Source organism: Hyla sarda, chromosome 9, assembly GCF_029499605.1.
Source record: "Hyla sarda isolate aHylSar1 chromosome 9, aHylSar1.hap1, whole genome shotgun sequence".
NCBI classification, from domain to species: Eukaryota; Metazoa; Chordata; class Amphibia; order Anura; family Hylidae; genus Hyla; species Hyla sarda.
The window spans coordinates 60,634,192-60,652,743 of NC_079197.1; the positions used below are offsets into that span (position 1 = coordinate 60,634,192).

At 45.8% G+C, this 18,552-nt stretch overlaps 1 protein-coding gene across 5 annotated transcripts in view; it reads left to right on the plus strand.

Moving 5' to 3' along the window:
* The window catches only part of LOC130291604 (ras-related GTP-binding protein A), a 1,042,086-nt gene that overhangs the window by 583,704 nt on the left and 439,830 nt on the right, over positions 1-18,552 (plus strand). For all 5 annotated transcript variants that reach the window (XR_008847980.1, XM_056540559.1, XM_056540557.1 and 2 more), the window contains one exon: positions 17,051-17,133. Coding sequence is in view for 4 of the 5 variants with exons in the window: in XM_056540559.1 (XP_056396534.1) it covers positions 17,051-17,133 (83 nt within the window). In the remaining variant the exon portion in view is untranslated. The remainder of the gene's footprint in view (positions 1-17,050; positions 17,134-18,552) is intronic.

The window sequence follows — 18,552 nt, forward strand, 5'->3', positions numbered from 1 at the left end:
AAAAAATTTTGAATATCCATTATCCTTACAAGCAGAGAGCTTCAAAGTTAGAAAAATGCTAAATTTTCAAATTTTTCATCAAATTTGGGGATTTTTCACCAAGAAAGGATGCAAGTTACCACAAAATTTTACCACTATGTTAAAGTAAAATATGTCACAAAAAAAAAATTCTCGGAATCAGAATGATAACTAAAAGCATTCCAGAGTTATTAATATTTAAATTGACAGTGGTCAGATGTGCAAAAAATGCTCTGGTCCTAAGGTGTAAAATGGCCTGGTCCTTAAGGGGTTAACGACAATGGACGTGTATACACGTCTAGGGCGGATGCACGTTCCTGCACCAGGACATGTATACTCCTCCATGGTTCTCGTGGGTGCTTCCCAGTGCACCCACGAGATCACGGCAGGGGCTCTGCTATAACACACAGCCGGGACCCTGCCGCACTGCCGGGACTGAAGTAAACTTCGGTCCCGGCAGTTTAACCCTTATAGCGTGATCGCAGGGTGCTGTGTGTGATCCCCGGCGGGCGGGGACCTGCCGCACTGCCGGGACCAAAGACAACTTCGGTCCCAGCAGTTTAACCCTTACAGCCGCGATCATCGGAAGCGACAGAGGGAAGTTTTGACAGAGGGAGGGGGCTCCCTCTGTCTCTCTCATGTAGCACCCCGCAACAATCGCGGGGTGCTGCTGCTTACCTGGGCAGCCGGGGATCTTTACAAGGACCTCCAGGTCTACCCCGGTTATTGCCTGTGAGGACGTGCCAGAGGCACGTCCTCATATGCTGCCTGCTAGTGTAAAACTAGCAGGCAGCATATAGCTGCAATGATTTGGAATACTAAGTATTCCAAAGCATTAAAAAAAGTAAAAAAAAATAAAATAAATAAACGTGTATAAAAACAAGAAGTATAAAAAAAAGTGTAAAAAAATTAATAAATAGAAAAGTGTAAAAAAAGTGTGAAAAAAGTGTAAAAAGTTTAAAAAAAATAATAAAAACACATTTATTAAATAAATATAGTAAAAAATAAATGTATAATGTGTAGGATCACACGGCGCACTTCCGCAGCATATTACGTGCTGCGGATGCCTGCCAACAGTCACAATAATGAGCTCCCTGCTGCGGCTGGGTAGCTTTGTATGTCCACTAATAGCGGTGGATATCCCGCCGGCAGTCATGAGCGGACACACTGAGCTACCCAGCCACAGCAGTGATCTCGCCCTTGTGACTGCCGGGGGCATCCGCAGTGTGAAATATGCTGCGGATGCGCTCTATGTGACCCTACACTGCGTTCCATTCATACTGCGTTTCTGTAGTGTTAGAGGTATCCGTCAGCATCACGTCAAAAAGAGTGATGCTGAAGTATACTGTAGCAGCTCCATTCATTTCTGAATGAGACGGGTACAGTATACATTGGCATCCCTTTTTTTGACATGACAACGGACACCTATACTGCAGAAACTCAGTATGAATGGGTACTTATTCATATAATGATGCCCTGAAAGCCAAAGGGGGCTCCTCTCCTTCTGGGTCCTACCACGCGGCCAAGGAACCAAATATGGCTTAAGCGGGGGTATTTCCAAACATGGGCCGAGCAGCTTAATAAAATACAGGGTGCATTTCTTGCAATATCAGAAGTGATGTACAAAAAATATGCCCCACAAATGATGCATTTGTTTAAAAAGGCAAATTTTGAATTTTTAACACTGACATTGTAATTCCTCCCCAAAAAACTATGGTGTTAAAATACTCACTGTACCCCCTAGCGAATACCTTGAGGGGTCTTGTTTTTAAAATTGGGTAATTTGGGGGGTGTTCCTATGTTCTGCTACCTTAAAATGTCTGCAAACCTTGCATAGCACACAAAAAAAAAAATGTACTTTTCAAAATTTCAAGTTAAATTGTTAGGCTTCTAATTAATTTAAAATGTTAATTAAAAACAAAAAACAATGCTGCCAAAATAAAGTAGACATCTGAAAGTATAAGTTTCATAAACTATTTGGTCAGTATGTATAAATATATGCAACCTATTAGTGTTAAAATAGCAAAAAATCTTCATTTTAAAAAAAATTTCATGATTTTTTGCTTTGTAAAAATAAACTACAAATGATATCGGCTCACTTTTACTATGTACATGAAGGACAACTTGTGACAAAAAAAATGTCAGAATTATCGTAATTGGCAAAACATTACCAGAGTTATTCTCTAATAAAGACAGACATCCCTGATTTGAAAAAACAGGCCTGGTCTTTCAGGGGCGTACAGGTTTATTTGTGTTGGTCCTTAAGGGGTTAATACACCGGCAGGTGTATAACGTGTGGTATAACACTTAATTTAGCACAGAGACAGAAAAAAAGGTGTTCTATGGAACACTATTTGCTTTGCAATGATAAGGCCACTGAAAAAGCGTATTTGTACTCAGGAAAAACTTTTTTTTCTTTAATACACCGGCATGTGTATAACGTGTGGTAGAACACTGAATTTAGCTCAGAGACCGAAAAAAAGATGGTACATGGTACGCTATTCGCTTGAATTTAGGCCCTTTGCAATGATAAGGCCACTGTTAAGCGTATTTGTACTCAAGAAAAACTTTTTTTTTCTTTAATACACCGGCAGGTGTATAACATGTGGTATAACACTGAATTTAGCACAGAGACAGAGTAACAGGTGAAAAATGGTAAAAAGGCACTAAAGTCCACACTAATATGACTTATTTCTGAACAGCAGCAGGACCCAACAGTGCAGAACCACAAAAATCCAGGGATTAAAACCTAAATTGCACTTTGTCACACAATTCTGAGCAGCAGAAGATTTGTGGAGCAAAAAAAAATAAAAAATCAATTGGGCTGAAAAGTGAGGAGATAAGATTCTTCAGAAAGTGCAGGCAGCTTGGAGATCTGTATGAGGCAGCTGACAGCTATCTGCCCCTCTCTGCTGCAATGCTCAATAACGTCCTTCTCAGTGTTACAGCAAAGTACTCTGCACTCCTGTCTTTCCCTAATGCTGATGTGACTAGCAGTTGCAGTGTAACGCTGTGGTATCAGCTATTCACACACACGCAGTCCCGTCCTCTCCATCTGAGTACATAGATGAAATGAAGAGAGGCAAGATGGCCGCCGATTATATAGGGGCTGTGACATCACAGGGGTCAGTGAACACTGATAGGCTGCATCTCACATGTGGTTCAGGGTCAGCCCGCCTACCTTCATTCCTGCCCTCCCATAATCCCCTGCTCCATGTACTCACACGTGGATCCGCCATCTTAGCTCTCCAATAGCCTGGAACGCTGTAAAATGGAGTTTAATGAAGCAATTCATGCGATAGAATCGCGGCGATATTCGTATTCGTTTTTTCATGAAATTCGTAACGAATTTGGGTTTGTCAACTTCGATTCGCTGATCTCTAGTAAGAATGGTGTGAACTGGTTTTTATACCGTCTACAGACTAGTATAAGCTTCTGATGATTTCTTGTGGAAAAAAATACACAGAATTGTGCTTAAAAATCATTCCTACCTCCTGTGATAAGGTTCATGAAGTTCAGGCAGCTTCTTGATAGATATGAGGCAACAAAAAGCTATGTGCCCCTCTGATAAAATGCTGAATGAAGTGTCTGGGATCTTAATGGCTGGCGTCAAAATCCTTCTCAGTGACAACAAGCACTGCACTTCTTTCTGTCCACAACGCTGATGTAACTAGCAGTTGGCAGTGGAACGCTGCGGTATTATCAATTCAGCGTCTTTGTGTAACACACACAGACACGCAGTCCGTCCTATCTCTGCAGTGTATATGGCATGAAATGAGCAGCCACAAGATGGCTGCCGATTATATAGGGCTGTGACATCACAGGGGTCAATGAATGCTGATAGGCTGCATCCCGCATGTTATTCAAGGTCATTACGCCTACCTTGATTCCCGCCTCGCATTCCCACCTTCCCAGCATCCCCTGCCCCATGTAATGATATGTGGATCCGCCATTTTAGGTGTTCTGAAGCCTGGAACGCTATAAAATGGAGTTTAATGAAGCAATTTGCATGATAGAATCGCGGCAATATTCGCATTTGTTGCGAATCAAATAAGTCCTGAAATTTGTAATGCATTCGGGTTCATCTGCTTCGATTCGCTCATCTCTAATTATGACATGTTAAACTAGAGTTAAAGGGGTTATCCAGGATTAGAAAAACTGAGCTAATTTCTTCCAAAAACTGCACCACACTTGTCTTCAGATTTTATGCGGTTTTACAGCTCCGTTCCATTGAAGTAAATGGAGCCATACTGCACCCAACCTGAGGACAGTTGTGGTGCTTTTTTTTGGAACATATTAGCACTGTTTTTCTACTTTTGGATAATCCCTTTATGTTTTGTGAGACCCTATGGAAAAGTTCAACAAATTAGTTGATACAATTGTTTGGCAACGTGTACTAGCCGACTCACATTGCATATGTTTAGCTCTTGAAATCTATAGACACATTGGGGGGTATTTATCAAAGGATTTATGTGTTTTTTTTTCACGTAACTTTGACGCAATACTTTGGCGCAGTGTCTTTTTGTGCCAAACTTTGGCGCATCTTCTCCACTGTCATTTTTACAACTTTCTCAAAATCACACGGTCCTGTGTGTGATTTTAACTTTAGTCAGTAATTCATCATTTGCGCCAATCTTTGGCGCAATTTTGGAGCAAATCCCGTTTTTTTGGCGCAAATCCCCGCCAAGAAATTTTGCACATGGAAAACACACTTGGCAATGTCAGAAAATGTAAAGGCGTCAAAATACATTAAAATTTGTTTTTGTGAAAGCAGCGACGCCTCCAGGGCTGCTCAATACTATCCTGTGACGTAGTTGTCTCTGAGGAACCTTCACCCTCCGTTGAGCCAGCATTGGACATGGCCACACTGGTTCAGGAAAGGTAAGCACTAAAGCAGTGGTCTCCAACCTGCGGACCTCCAGATGTTGCAAAACTACAACTCCCAGCATGCCCGGACAGCCAACATCTGGAGGTCTGCAGGTTGAAGACCACTGCACTAAAGTAACAAAACAAAAAAAAAAACAAGTTGAAAATAAAATCCATTTCACATGGTGGCTATAAACCCCACAAAAGAAAATAACTAATGTCGCTTGCTGACATACTGCAGGAGGGACTTCGAAATGGCTGCTCTACAGGGTGAAATACACTGTCCTCTGTGGTGGTAAGTTCTGTGTAAAAGGCACTGTGAAGAGCTGATTTCAACATTTGAGCCAAAATTACTAACAACTTGCACCAAATGATAAATTTGGTGCATGTCCACGAAAACCAAAGTGAAAAAAAAAGGGTAAAAAGAAACTTTCAACAGGCAAAATTGATAAATACCCCCCATTATGTAAGGGTTTTTCATGGATTGAAGAATGTTGATAAAAGTTTTGTGTCTTTTCTGTTCCAAACAATGGAATTTGCTAAATACATGCTTATGCAGCAGAAACAATGCTGCAATGCAATGCAAACAATTCAGATGTATGGAACAAAGTACTAAAAACTCTAATAACATATAAACCTGCCAGCTTGCAGCGACCCGGTCAGACTCGCTGACCGGGAGTGCTGCTCTGTGTCCTCTGGCAAGGATGCGATCCGCGTGGCGGGACGTGCCTGCCCGCGGGTCGCATCCCGTTCCTCTGACCTGCCCTGTCCTCCTGCTCAGTCCCGGCGCGCGGCCCCGCTCTCTAGGGCGCGCGTGCGCCGGGTCTCTCAGATTTAAAGGGCCAGTGCACCATTAATTGGTGCCCGGCCCAATTAGTTGCTATCACTCCCTACACTATATAATCCCACTTCCCCTTCCTGTCCCTCACCAGATCTTGTTGCCTTGTGCCCTGTGAAAGCGTTTCTGTGTGTTCCCAAGCCTGTGTATCCAGACCCCTTCCCATTGCCCCTGACTACAAATCTTGCCGCCTGCCTTGACCTTCTGCTACGTCTGATCTCGCCTTGCCTAGTCCTTGTGTACCGCGCCTGACTCAGTCAGTGAGGTTGAGTTGCTATCGGGTGGAACGACCTGGAGGTTACCTGCCGCAGCAAGTCCATCCCGCTTTGCAGCGGGCTCTGGTGAAAACCAGTAACCTTTTAGATTCCATTCCCCTGGTATGGCCCACGCCATCGGCTAACTGACACGGGGGATCCACTACCCGTATCCATCCCGCATACCGGTCCGGTTCCTGACAGTAGATCCGGCAATGGATCCCGCTGAGGTGCCGCTGTTCAGTATCACTGACCTCACCTCCGTGGTCTCTCAGCAATCGCATCAGATTGCCCAACAAGGACAACAGCTGTCACAGTTGACTGCCATGCTTCAGCAGCTTCTGCCTTCACTACAGCAATTATCTCCTTCACAGCGCGCTGCCGCCTCCACGTCCAGAGTCCGCCTCTCTCTGCCTGACAAGTTCGATGGGGACTCTAAGCTGTGCTGTGGGTTCCTGACCCAGTGCTCTCTGCATCTGGAGATGTTGTCGGACCAATTCCCTACAGAACGGTCTAGGGTGGCATTCGTGGTCAGCCTGCTATCTGGAAAGACCTTGCCCTGGGCCACACCGCTTTGGGACCGCAACGATCCTGCCACTGCTTCCATCCAGTCCTTCTTCTCCGAAGTACGCAGTGTCTTTGAGGAGCCAGCCCAGGCTTCCTCAGCCGAGGAGACGGCTCTATTGAATCTCGTCCAAGGGAGCTCTTCAGTGGGCGAATACGCCATACAGTTCCGTACCCTTGCCTCTGAGCTAGCCTGGAACAACGAGGCCCTCTGCGCGACCTTCAAGAAAGGTTTATGCAGCCACATCAAAGATGTTCTGGCCGCACATGAGATTCCTGCTACCCTGTCTGAACTCATCCATTTGGCCACCCGTATTGACATGCGTTTTTCAGAAAGACGCCAGGAGCTTCGCCAGGAAAAGGATCTTGTTCGTGTCGGATGGGAATGCAGTAAGGATACTGGTGGTGGATCCTCTGTGTCAGTGGGGTGATGACGAGGGCCGTACCAGGGGAACGGAGTCTAAGGGGTTACTGGTTTTCACCAGAGCCCGCCGCAAAGCGGGATGGACTTGCAGCGGCAGGTAACCCCCAGGTAGTTCCACCCAATAGCGACTCAACCCCAGCTGACGGCTGAGACAGGCCTGGTACAAGGGATAAGGCAAGAGCAAGGTCAGACATAGCAGAAGGTCAGGGCAGGCAGCAAGGATCGTAGTCAGGGGCAACAGCAGAGGGTCTGGAACACTGGCTGGGAACATACACAGAAACGCTTTCACTGGCACTGAGGCAACAAGATCCGGCGATACCAGGAAGGGGAAGTGGGTTTATATACTGAGGACACAGGTGAATGTACTGATTTGGTCCAGACACCAATCAATGGCGCACTGGCCCTTTTAAATTTCAGAGAGCCGACGCGCGCGCGCCGTAGGGAGTGGGGCCGCGCGCGCCGTGACTGAGCCGACGGAGGACGGGACAGGTGAGGGGATTGGGATGCGAGCCGCGGGCGGGCGCGTCCCGCTACGCGGGTCGCATCCCCGCCGGTGACACTAATGCAGCTCTCCTGGTCAGCTGGTCTGACTGGGGCGCTGCATGGAGATGAACGCCACGAGTGCTCCGGGGAGGAGCAGGGACCCGGAGCGCTCGGCGTAACAGTTCGCACCAGGTGGTTTCCTCCTCGCTCTGCACCTCTCTTCCAGTCTCCTTTGCAACCAGTTCCTGTGCCTTCCGCCGAGGAGGCTATGCAAGAGGATCGGTCTCGCCTGACCCAACAAGAGAGGACTCGCCGCAGGAACGAAGATTTGTGCCTGTACTGTGCTAGTACCGAACATTTCCTGAAGGACTGTCCTGTTCGTCCTCCGCGTCAGGGAAAACGCACGCACCTGGTTAACGTGGGAGAGGCGTTACCAGGTGTGAATCCTTCCTCTCCACGACTGACTTTACCTGTGCGTATTTCTCTACCCGCAAATATGAATTCTTCCTTCTCCACGGTCGCCTTCCTGGATTCATGTTCAGCAGGAAACTTCATTGAAGCCTCTCTCATCAACAGATTCAATTTTCCTGTTACCCGTCTCGTCAAACCTCTCTTCATTTCATCAGTGAACGGAGAAAGACTGGTCTGCACCGTGCGATACCGCACTGAACCTCTGCTCATGAGCATCGGAGTTCTCCACCATGAAAATATAGAATTTTTTGTTTTACCCGACAGTACCTCTGAAATTCTGCTTGGCTTGCCCTGGCTCCAGCATCACGCACCTACCCTCGACTGGACCACTGGGGACATTAAAATTTGGGGATCTTCCTGCCACAAGCATTGTCTCAAGTCTGCTCCCTCCTGCCAAGTGTCCACCGCTACACCACTTCCAGGTCTTCCTAAGGCCTATCAGGACTTTTCTGATGTGTTTTGTAAAAAGCAAGCAGAGGTCTTACCTCCTCACAGACCCTATGACTGCCCTATTGACTTGCTTCCAGGAACCTCACCACTCCGTGGCAGGATCTACCCACTCTCTGCTCCAGAGACTCTAGCCATGACCGAGTACATACAAGAAAACCTTAAAAGAGGATTTATCCAGAAGTCTTCTTCCCCCGCGGGAGCAGGATTCTTCTTTGTTGCCAAAAAAGACGGATCTTTGCGCCCATGCATTGACTACCGCGGTCTTAATAAAATCACTGTGAAAAACCGCTATCCTCTACCACTTATCTCAGAACTCTTTGACCGTTTGCACGGAACAAAAATTTTCACCAAACTAGATCTAAGGGGTGCATATAACCTCATTCGCATTCGTTAGGGCGACGAGTGGAAAACCGCATTCAACTCTAGAGATGGACACTTTGAATATCTCGTCATGCCCTTTGGGCTGTGCAATGCCCCTGCTGTTTTTCAAGAATTTTTTAATGAAATCTTTCGGGATTTGCTATATACCTGCGTGGTTGTCTACTTGGATGACATCCTAATTTATTCTTCCAACCTGGAAGAACATCGTCTCCATGTCCGTCAAGTGCTTCAGCGCATACGTCAAAATCATCTTTACGCCAAAATTGAAAAATGTCTTTTGAGCGCAGCAGTCTACCCTTCCTGGGATACATTATGTCCGGTCAATGCCTTCAAATGGACCCTAATAAGCTATCTGCGGTAATAAATTGGCCACGTCCCACTGGCCTGTGAGCCATCCAAAGATTTCTCGGATTTGCAAATTATTACCGTCAATTCATTCCCTACTTCTCCACCATCGTTGCTCCTATTGTAGCACTGACTAAGAAAAATGCTAATCCGAAATCCTGGCCACCACGGGTGGAGGAAGCCTTTAACCACCTCAAAGCCACCTTCTCCTCTTATCCAGTCTTGTCCAGACCAGATCCTCTGAAGCCCTTTTTCCTCGAGGTTGACGCCTCCTCAGTCGGAGCTGGAGCTGTTCTTCTACAAAAAAACGCTAAAGGAAAAAATATCACTTGCGGATTTTTCTCCAAAACCTTTTCTCCTGAAAAAAACTATTCCATAGGAGACCGGGAACTATTGGCTATTAAATTGGCACTTAAAGAGTGGAGACATCTTCTGGAAGGATCCCTTCATCCCATCATCATCTACACAGATCACAAAAATTTGTCTTATCTTCAAACCACCCAGCGGTTAAATCCTCACCAGGCTAGGTGGTCGTTGTTTTTTGCCCGTTTCAACTATCAAATCCATTTTCGTCCTGCAGACAAGAATGTCAGGGCTGATGCTCTATCACGCTCCACCGATGGCTCAGAAGCCGAGACCCTTCCTCAGCACATCATTCCTCCTGAGTGTCTGATCTCCTCTGCTCCCGCTTCTCTGGTGCCAGTTCCTCCAGGTAAAACTTATGTCCCTCCACATCTTCGCCTCCGAATCCTCAAATGGGGCCATTCCTCCCATCTGGCTGGTCACGTTGGAATCAAAAAATCTATACAGTTGATTGCCAGACACTATTGGTGGTCCACCCTGGAAAAAGATGTAATCGATTTCGTACGAGCCTGTACAGTGTGTGCGCGTGACAAGACCCCACGCCAGAAGCCTGCAGGTCTTCTCCTTCCTCTGCCGGTGCCTGAACAGCCTTGGTCCCACATAGCCATGGACTTCATCACTGACCTTCCTTAAGCTCATGGCAACACTGTCATCTCGGTGGTCGTTGACCGTTTTTCCAAAATGGCTCATTCTGTCCCGCTTCCTGGCCTTCCTTCTATGCCACAGTTGGCGAAGCATTTTTTCCGGCAGATTTTTCGTCTTCACTGGCTTCCCACACATATCGTCTCGGATAGAGGCGTTCAATTTGTGTCTAAATTTTGGAGAGCTCTCTGCAATCAATTAAAGATCAAACTAAATTTCTCTTACTCCTATCACCCCCAATCCAATGGACAAGTGGAAAGAGTGAACCAGATCCTTGGTGACTACTTGAGACATTTTGTCTCCTCCCGTCAAGAGGATTGGGTCGACCTTCTGCCCTGGGCTGAATTCTCGTACAATTTGAAAAATTCTGAATCTTCCTCCAAATCTCCATTCTTTGTTGTGTACGGCTGTCACCCGCTCCCCCCCCCCCCCCCTCCCCATTCCCACTTCTTCTGGAGTCCCTGCTGTAGATGTGTTGACACAAGACTTCTCCTCTATCTGTAAGGAGACTCAAAAGTCGCTCTTAACGTCCTCATCCCGCATGAAGAGACATGCTGATAAAAAGAGAAGAATTCCTCCTGTCTTTGCCCTCGGTGACAAAGTGTGGCTCTCTGCCAAATGCATCCGTTTCCGTGTCTCTAGCTACAAGCTTGGTCCTCGGTACCTTGGGCCATTTAAAATCAAAAATCAAATCAATTCTGTCTCCTACAAGCTCCATCTTCCTTCTTCTCTTCGTATTCCTAACTCATACATTTTTCTCTCCTCTCATACTTAACCGTTATTCTCCCAAGGTCACTGTTCCTGCTCCTGTCTCTGGCTCCTCTGATGTCTTCTCTGTCAAGGAGATCCTCGACTCCAAGGTTGTTCGAGGTAAAAAAATTATTTGGGTTGACTGGGAGAATTGTGGTCCTGAGGAAAGGTCCTGGGAACCTGAGGCCAATATTCTGGACAAGGAGCTTATCCACAAATTTCTGGGTTCCAAAAAGAGGGGGAGACCAAAGGGGGGGCACTGTAACGGCGTTCTGATCCAGCTAGCAGCGCCCCGGTCAGACTCGCTGACCAGGAGCGCTGCTCTGTGTCCCCCGGCGGGGATGCGATCCACGCGGCAGGACGTGCCTGCCCACGGGTCGCATCCCGTTCCTCTCACCTGCCCCGTCCTCCGGCTCAATCCCGGTGCGTGCGGCCCTGCTCTCCAGGGCGCGCGCGCGCCGGGTCTCTCAGATTTATAGGGCCAGTGCACCATTAATTGGTGCCTGGCCCAATCAGTTCCTATCACTCCCTACACTGTATAATCCCACTTCCCCTTCTTGTCCCTCACCGGATCTTGCCCCTGACTACCAACCTTGCCGTCTGCCTTGACCTTCTGCTACGTCTGACCTCGCCTTGCCTAGTCCTTGTGTACCGCGCCTGTCTCAGCTGTCAGTGAGGTTGAGTCGTTATCGGGTGGAACGACCTGGAGGTTACCTGCCGCAGCAAGTCCATCCAGCTTTGTGGCGGGCTCTGGTGAAAACCAGTAACCTCTTAGATTCCGTTCCCCTGGTATGGCCCACACCATCGCCTCACTGACACGGGGATCCACTACCCGTATCCATCCCGCATACCGGTCCGGTTCCTGACACTTATGTTAGGCTTTGTTTGCTCATGGTGTTTTGTTCAGGATTTTAACCCAAACCGGAAGTGGAATCGAGGCTGAAAAAGATGAAAATCTTTCCATTTTACTTTTCTGTTTATACATTCCTCTTTTTGGATAAAAATATTAAGCTTATGATTTTCATATGGAAACCTGTGATGCTCTTGCAAAATATGTTGAGTTTTTCTTTTATGTACCAAAGCATCTTTTAATCTTAGCCAATGTGGAAAACAGTATGATTTGCCCATAGCAACCAATCAAAGCTCAGCTTTCAAACTAGACCCTTTTTGTCTTAGATTGATGAAGCTGGGTCAGCAGAAGATGTGCCAAAGGCAGAAATGGTGGAAAGGAGAAATATAAATTTAAGGTATTATACTTCCCCCCCCCCCCCTCCAGCTGGATCCACTTCTGCCTTTGGCACATTTTCTTTAGCAGAAAATCTGAAGCATATCTGCAAGGTGTATTCTTACTCTAAAGGCTCACCTGCACTAGGAACATTCAGCCAGCAGAATCCCACTGGCTGAATTACGCTTGTAGCCAAAGAATACTTTGGTGGTAGGACTGCATGGGTGTGTGCAGTCTCTATAGAAAGCTCTGCAGTCCTGCGGAATTTCGCCCACAAAATGAACATGTTTATTTTTTGGGTGGACGTATTATACACTGACAAAATTCCGTTGCAGTGATTCCGCAGTCTGCACAGAGCAGCACAATCCCATTGGAAACAATGGGACTCTGCTGCAAGTGTATTTCCACAGCAGAATTCCATCAGTGGAGTGTCCACAGTGTAAATTAGCCCTAAAAGGATAGTTCAATAATTCATGATGTAACTGTTACACACGTACATTGCCCGGCTCCAGTGACACTTCCATCCTCTTATTAGCATGCCTGGCAGCTTCCCTCATTGTCTTGATAACATCCCTGCACATCGCAGGGCCATTAACCCCTTAAGGACACATGATGTTCTCATACGTCTCCATTTCCGAGTCCTTAAGGACACATGACGTATGAGAACGTCATGTGCTTTCCCGGCCCCCCGCAGCCATCTGGAGCGGAGCTGGTGCCCGATGCCTGCTGAAATCGTTCAGCAGGCATTGCGGCATATTGCCCAGGGGGGTCATGATGACCCCCATGTCGGCGATGGCCGCAGATCGCTGGACAATTCAGCCCAGCGATCTGCGGCAGATTCCGGGTCAATCGGGTCTCCAGTGACCCGGTGACCTGGAATTACTGGCTGATCGGGGCCGTCTCTGACAGCCCCGAACAGCCATAGCCCTGATTCGATAACGATCGCCCTGATTCGTCGGCCGGTTTACCGGCCGACCAATCAGGGCACCTGCTGCTGGTGTCACTCCCGCAACCCGCTCCGCCCCTCTTCTGGACGATGTGAGCGGGTGCGGGACGTGGACCCCGGCAGTTGGGGACCCCGATCCCCGGCGTCCCTGTTGGGATCGGGGCCCCAGGAGCAACGGTGGCGGCGGCGGCAGCGAGGGACTGACCTGTGCCCGGAGCAGCAGCAGTAGGAGGTGAGTGACAGCCTCCTGCTGTTGCTTATCAACAGCTCCCAGCATGCAAAAAGGGCATGCTGGGAGCTGTAGTTATGCAACAGCAGGAGGCAGACCACCACAACTCCCAGCATTCCCTTATGGGCATGCTGGGACTTATAGTTTTGCAACAGCTGGAGGCACATTTTTTCTATGGAAAAGTGTACCTTCAGCTGTTGTATAACTACAACTCCCAGCTGGCACAATCAGCTAAAGTGCATGCTGGGAGTTGTAGTGGTGCATCTGCTGGTTGCATAACTACAATTCCCAGCATGCCCGTTGGCTGTCGGTGACTGCTGAGAGTTGTAGTTTTGCAACAGCTGAAGGCACACTGAGTCAAGTAGCAAACCAGTGTGTCTCCAGCTGTTGCATAACTACAATCCCCAGCCAAAGTAGTATGCCTCCAGCTGTTGCATAACTACAAGACCCAGCATGCCCTTCCGCTGTCTGTACATGCCGGGGGTTGTAGCTTTTGCAACAGCTGAAGGCACACTGGTTGCAAAACACTGAGTTTGTTACCTTTGTTACCACTGATAGACCGTACATGCTAGGAGTTGTAGTTTTGCAACAGCTGGATGTTTCTCCCCCCCCCCCCCCCCCAATGTGAATGTACAGGGTACACTCACACGGGCGGAGGTTTACAGTAAGTATCCGGCTGCAAGTTTGAGCTACGGCAAATTTTCTGCCGCAGCTCAAACTGCCAGCGAGAAACTACTGTGAACCCCTGCCCATGTGACTGTACCCTAAAAACACTACACTACACTAACAAAAAATAAAATAAAAAGTAAAAAACACTACATATACACATACCCCTACACAGCCCCCCTCCCCTCCCCAATAAAAATGAATAACGTCTGGTACGCCACTGTGTTCAAAACGGAGCCTCCAGCGGTTGCAAAACTACAACTCCCAGCATGCACTGATAGACCGTACATACTGGGAGTTGTAGTTTTGCAACATCTGGATGTTTCTCCCCCCCCCCCCCCCCCCCAATGTGAATGTATAGGGTACACTCACATGGGCAGAGGTTTACAGTAAGTATCCGGCTGCAAGTTTGAGCCGCAGCTTAAGCTGCCAGCGAGAAACTACTGTGAACCCCTGCCCATGCGACTGTACCCTAAAAACACTACACTAACACACAATAAAATAAAAAGTAAAAAACACTACATATACACATACCCCTACACAGCCCCCATCCCCAATAAAAATAAAAAACGTCTGGTACGCCACTGTTTCCAAAATGGAAGCTCCAGCTGTTGCAAAACAACTACTCCCAGTATTGCCAGATAGCTGGGAGTTTTACAACAGCTGGAGGCAGCCTGTTTGGGAATCACTGGCGTAGAATACTCCTATGTCCACCCCTATGCAAGTCCCTAATTTAGGCTTCAAATGGGCATGGCGCTATCACTTTGGAGCCCTGTCGTATTTCAAGGCAACAGTTTAAGGCCACATATGGTGTATCGCCGTACTCGGGAGAAATTGTGTTACAAATTTTGGGGGGTATTTTCTGCTATTACCCTTTTTAAAAATGTAAAATTTTTGGGAAAAAAAGCATTTTAGGTAAAAATAATTTTTTTTTACATATGCAAAAGTCGTGAAACACCTGTAGGGTATTAAGGTTCACATTACCCCTTGTTACGTTCCCCGAAGGGTCTAGTTTCCAAAATGGTATGCCATGTGTTTTTTTTTTTTTTGCTGTTCTGGCACCATAGGGGCTTCCTAAATGCGGCATGCCCACAGAGCAAAATTTGCTTTCAAAAAGCCAAATGTGACTCCTTCTCTTCTGAGACCTGTAGTGCGCCAGCAGAGCACTTTTCACCCCCATATGGGGTGTTTTCTGAATCGGGAGAAATTGGGCTTCAAATTTTGGGGGGTATTTTCTGCTATTACCCTTTTTAAAAATTAAAAAATTTTGGGAAACCAAGCATTTTAGGTAAAAAATATTTTTTTTTACATATGCAAAAGTCGTGAATCACCTCTGGGGTATTAAGGTTCACTTTACCCCTTGTTAGAAATGAAATTCAGAAAATAAATTCAAAAAGAAAAGAACTTCCTCTGGAACATACAGCAGCTGATAAGTACTGGAAGGATTAAATGCTGTGCTAGTAATGTGGATAGGGGCCAGTGTGATTACATGCACTGCAGTGTTAGTGATCAGTGTAACCTAGATGTGCGTCCCTCCTTACTTTTCATGTGCAGTCTCCAAGGAGACAGTCATGTGATGAGTCACGTGAGTAGTCATGTGATTGGTGCAGGAAGATCACTCGCTGCTGACTCCCGACCTGGAATTTGACACCACTGTTTACAAACATAGCAGAGTTCCTATGCTGGCCACGAGACAAGTATGATTTATTCTATTTACCCCGGGTTTATTCTGGTGGGTGCCATCTCCTTATTATACTAAATATGTAGAATTTAGATGATAGGTCTTTTTATATTGGACACTTTTAGCACAGAATGGAGCTGGGAGTCACGTTGTTTGATATGATGTATGTTGTATTTGTCATATGTATATATGATCACTTGTATACACTATTATTTGAATTGTTGTCATAATGTATTCACTTCCCCTGATGAATGGTCATGTGACAAGTGAGGGCCTATAAATTGCTATTTAATACACTGTTGTACTATGCTTGAAAAAGGGTCTATTGAATGAGCCGCAATGTAGCATTCTTCACAGGTGGGTGAATAAAGTCACAATTTTTCTTCTATATGCTGGAGCGTCGCTTTTCTTTCTTGGATTGTACTATTCCTTGGGACGTAGGTACGGTCCTGGAGCTGAGCAGCCTATTCTCCTGACTTCAAGTCTTTATTTTTGAACTATAAATTCTAACACTGTGCCCTTCTATTGCTGTTGAATATACTAGATACTATGTTTATCCAGAGGAAGGCAAAATACCCCTTTGAGGCAGATGCCAGTTGCCCTATACCAGGGGGGAAATTCCTTCCCGACTTCCAATACAACAATCAGAAGAAACCTCTGGATCAACGTTCTATCCTCAGAAATCGAGAATCCATAATTTGTAATATTATTACCCTTCAAAATGTATCCAGGTTCCTTTTGAACTATTTTATTGAGTTCACCATGACTACTTTCTCTGACAGAGAGTTCCCTATTCTCTTTGCTTTTACAGTAAAGAACCCCATTCTACGCTGGTGTGGAAACCTTCTTTGCTCTAGACATAAAGGATGTCCCCACATTATAGCTTAGTCCTGGGTACAAATAGATCATGGTAGAGATCACTGTATTGCCCCCTGATATATTTATACATATCAGAGGGCAATACCCTTAAGCTGTCTTTTTTTTTATAAACTAAATAAACCCACTTTTTATAATCTTACTGTAATCTTCCCATTACTCTGGTTGCTTGTCTTTTAAACCTCTCCAACTTAACTATGTCTTTCTTATACTCAGGTGCTCCAAACTGTAAACAGTATTCTGTGAGTGGCCTGACTAGTGCTTTGTTCAATGGTGGAATTATTTCCCAATTGTATGCATCTTTCCGTTTGATGCACCCCATGGTTTTATGAGCCTCGGCAGCAACTGCCTGATACTTGTTGCTATAAATAAATGCGTCTATGGAATTAAAATTGTGTTTTGTCCTTATTACCATTGTAAAGTGTGTACTTTCTTAAGACATGAGCAGTAAAAGTATGTCATAAAATATATTAATGAGAATGCAAGCACTACATTGATTAAAAGTATAATAAAGTAACAAACGATTTTAAGAATCATAACTAATAAATATATTTTTTTTTCTTATTTTTTTTTTTCAGACTTACAATTCATGCTGAATGCACAATGCACCTTGAAGATTTCCCTATGGATGTTCACGCCTGTCCACTAAAATTTGGAAGCTGTGAGTATTCTCATATTTGTGATCTTGCTACTGTAGTACCAGTACATAGTAAGATAGTAACATAGAGGGGCATTTACTAATCTTTTACTATGTAGTCTGGTTTTTACCCTGTTTTTTTTCGACTTCATTCTTGACTATGTGCGACAAATTTTACTATATTGTTGCACGGTGTTAATAAATTTGGCACACATAGGCAAAAGTGGGAAATTTACTTCATGTAGTAGAAAAAATAGTCGGTTCCTTTTTCCTGCTGTCTGAATAGGTTTGGCTGCTGGGTTTCCTTCTGGATCTTTGGTTTTTGAGGTTTTTTTTTTAGCTTTTTCACCACATCTAAATAATTCAATAACTAAATTGTAGTCATGGCTCAGAATAGTGGTAAACGGCGTTTAGTGTGTGTGTGTGTGTGTTTATTACATTTTTTTAACACAATTTTTTCTCCTTAAATGTACTTACTCTTCTTTTTTTTTTTTTTGGACTCCTTCGGATTCGGTGGACTACTTCGATGACCAGCATTTTTCTTTGCTTGATGTTAATAAAATGGTTAACGAGGGCTTGTGGGGGAGTGTTTTTTTGCTAATAAAATTTTTTTGTAAACCTGTTGTGTTTGTTTTTTTTTACTTCACTTGACAGGCTTAGTAGTGGAAGCTGTCTTATAGACGGAGTCCATTGCTAAGCCAGGCTTAGCGTTAGCCACAAAAACAGCTAGCGCTAACCCCCAATTATTACCCTGGTACCCAACGCCACAGGGGTGCCTGGAAGAGCCGGTACCAACAGGCCCGGAGCATCAAAAATTGCACTCCGGGGCCTAGGCGGTAACAGGCTGGCGTTATTTAGGCTGGGGAGGGCCAGTAACAATGGTCCTCGCCCACCCTGGTAACGTCAGGCTGTTACTGTTTGGTTGGTATTTGGCTGAGAATAAAAATAGGGGGGACCCTATGTGTTTTTTTTTATATTTAATTATTTATTTAAAAAAAAACGCATAGGGTCCCCCCTATTTTCATTCTCAGCCAAATACCAACCAAACAGTAACAGCCTGACGTTACCAGGGTGGGCGAGGACCATTGTTACTGGCCCTCCCCAGCCTAAATAACGCCAGCCTGTTACCGCCTAGGCCCAGGAGCGTCATTTTTGAGGCTCCAGGCCTGTTGGTACCGGCTCTTCCCGTCACTCCTGTGGCGTTGGGTACCGGGGTAATAATTGGGGGTTTAGCGCTAGCTGTTTTTGTGGCTAACGCTAAGCCCAGCTTAGTAATGGACTCCGTCTATAAGACAGCTTCCACTACTAAGCCTGTCTAGTAAAGTAAGGGAAAAAAACAACAGGTTTTAAAAAATTTTTATTACAAGAAACACTCCCCCACAAGCCCACCGAATCCGAAGGAGTCCACAGGATACACTGATCTGAAATGAGAAGAAAAAAAAA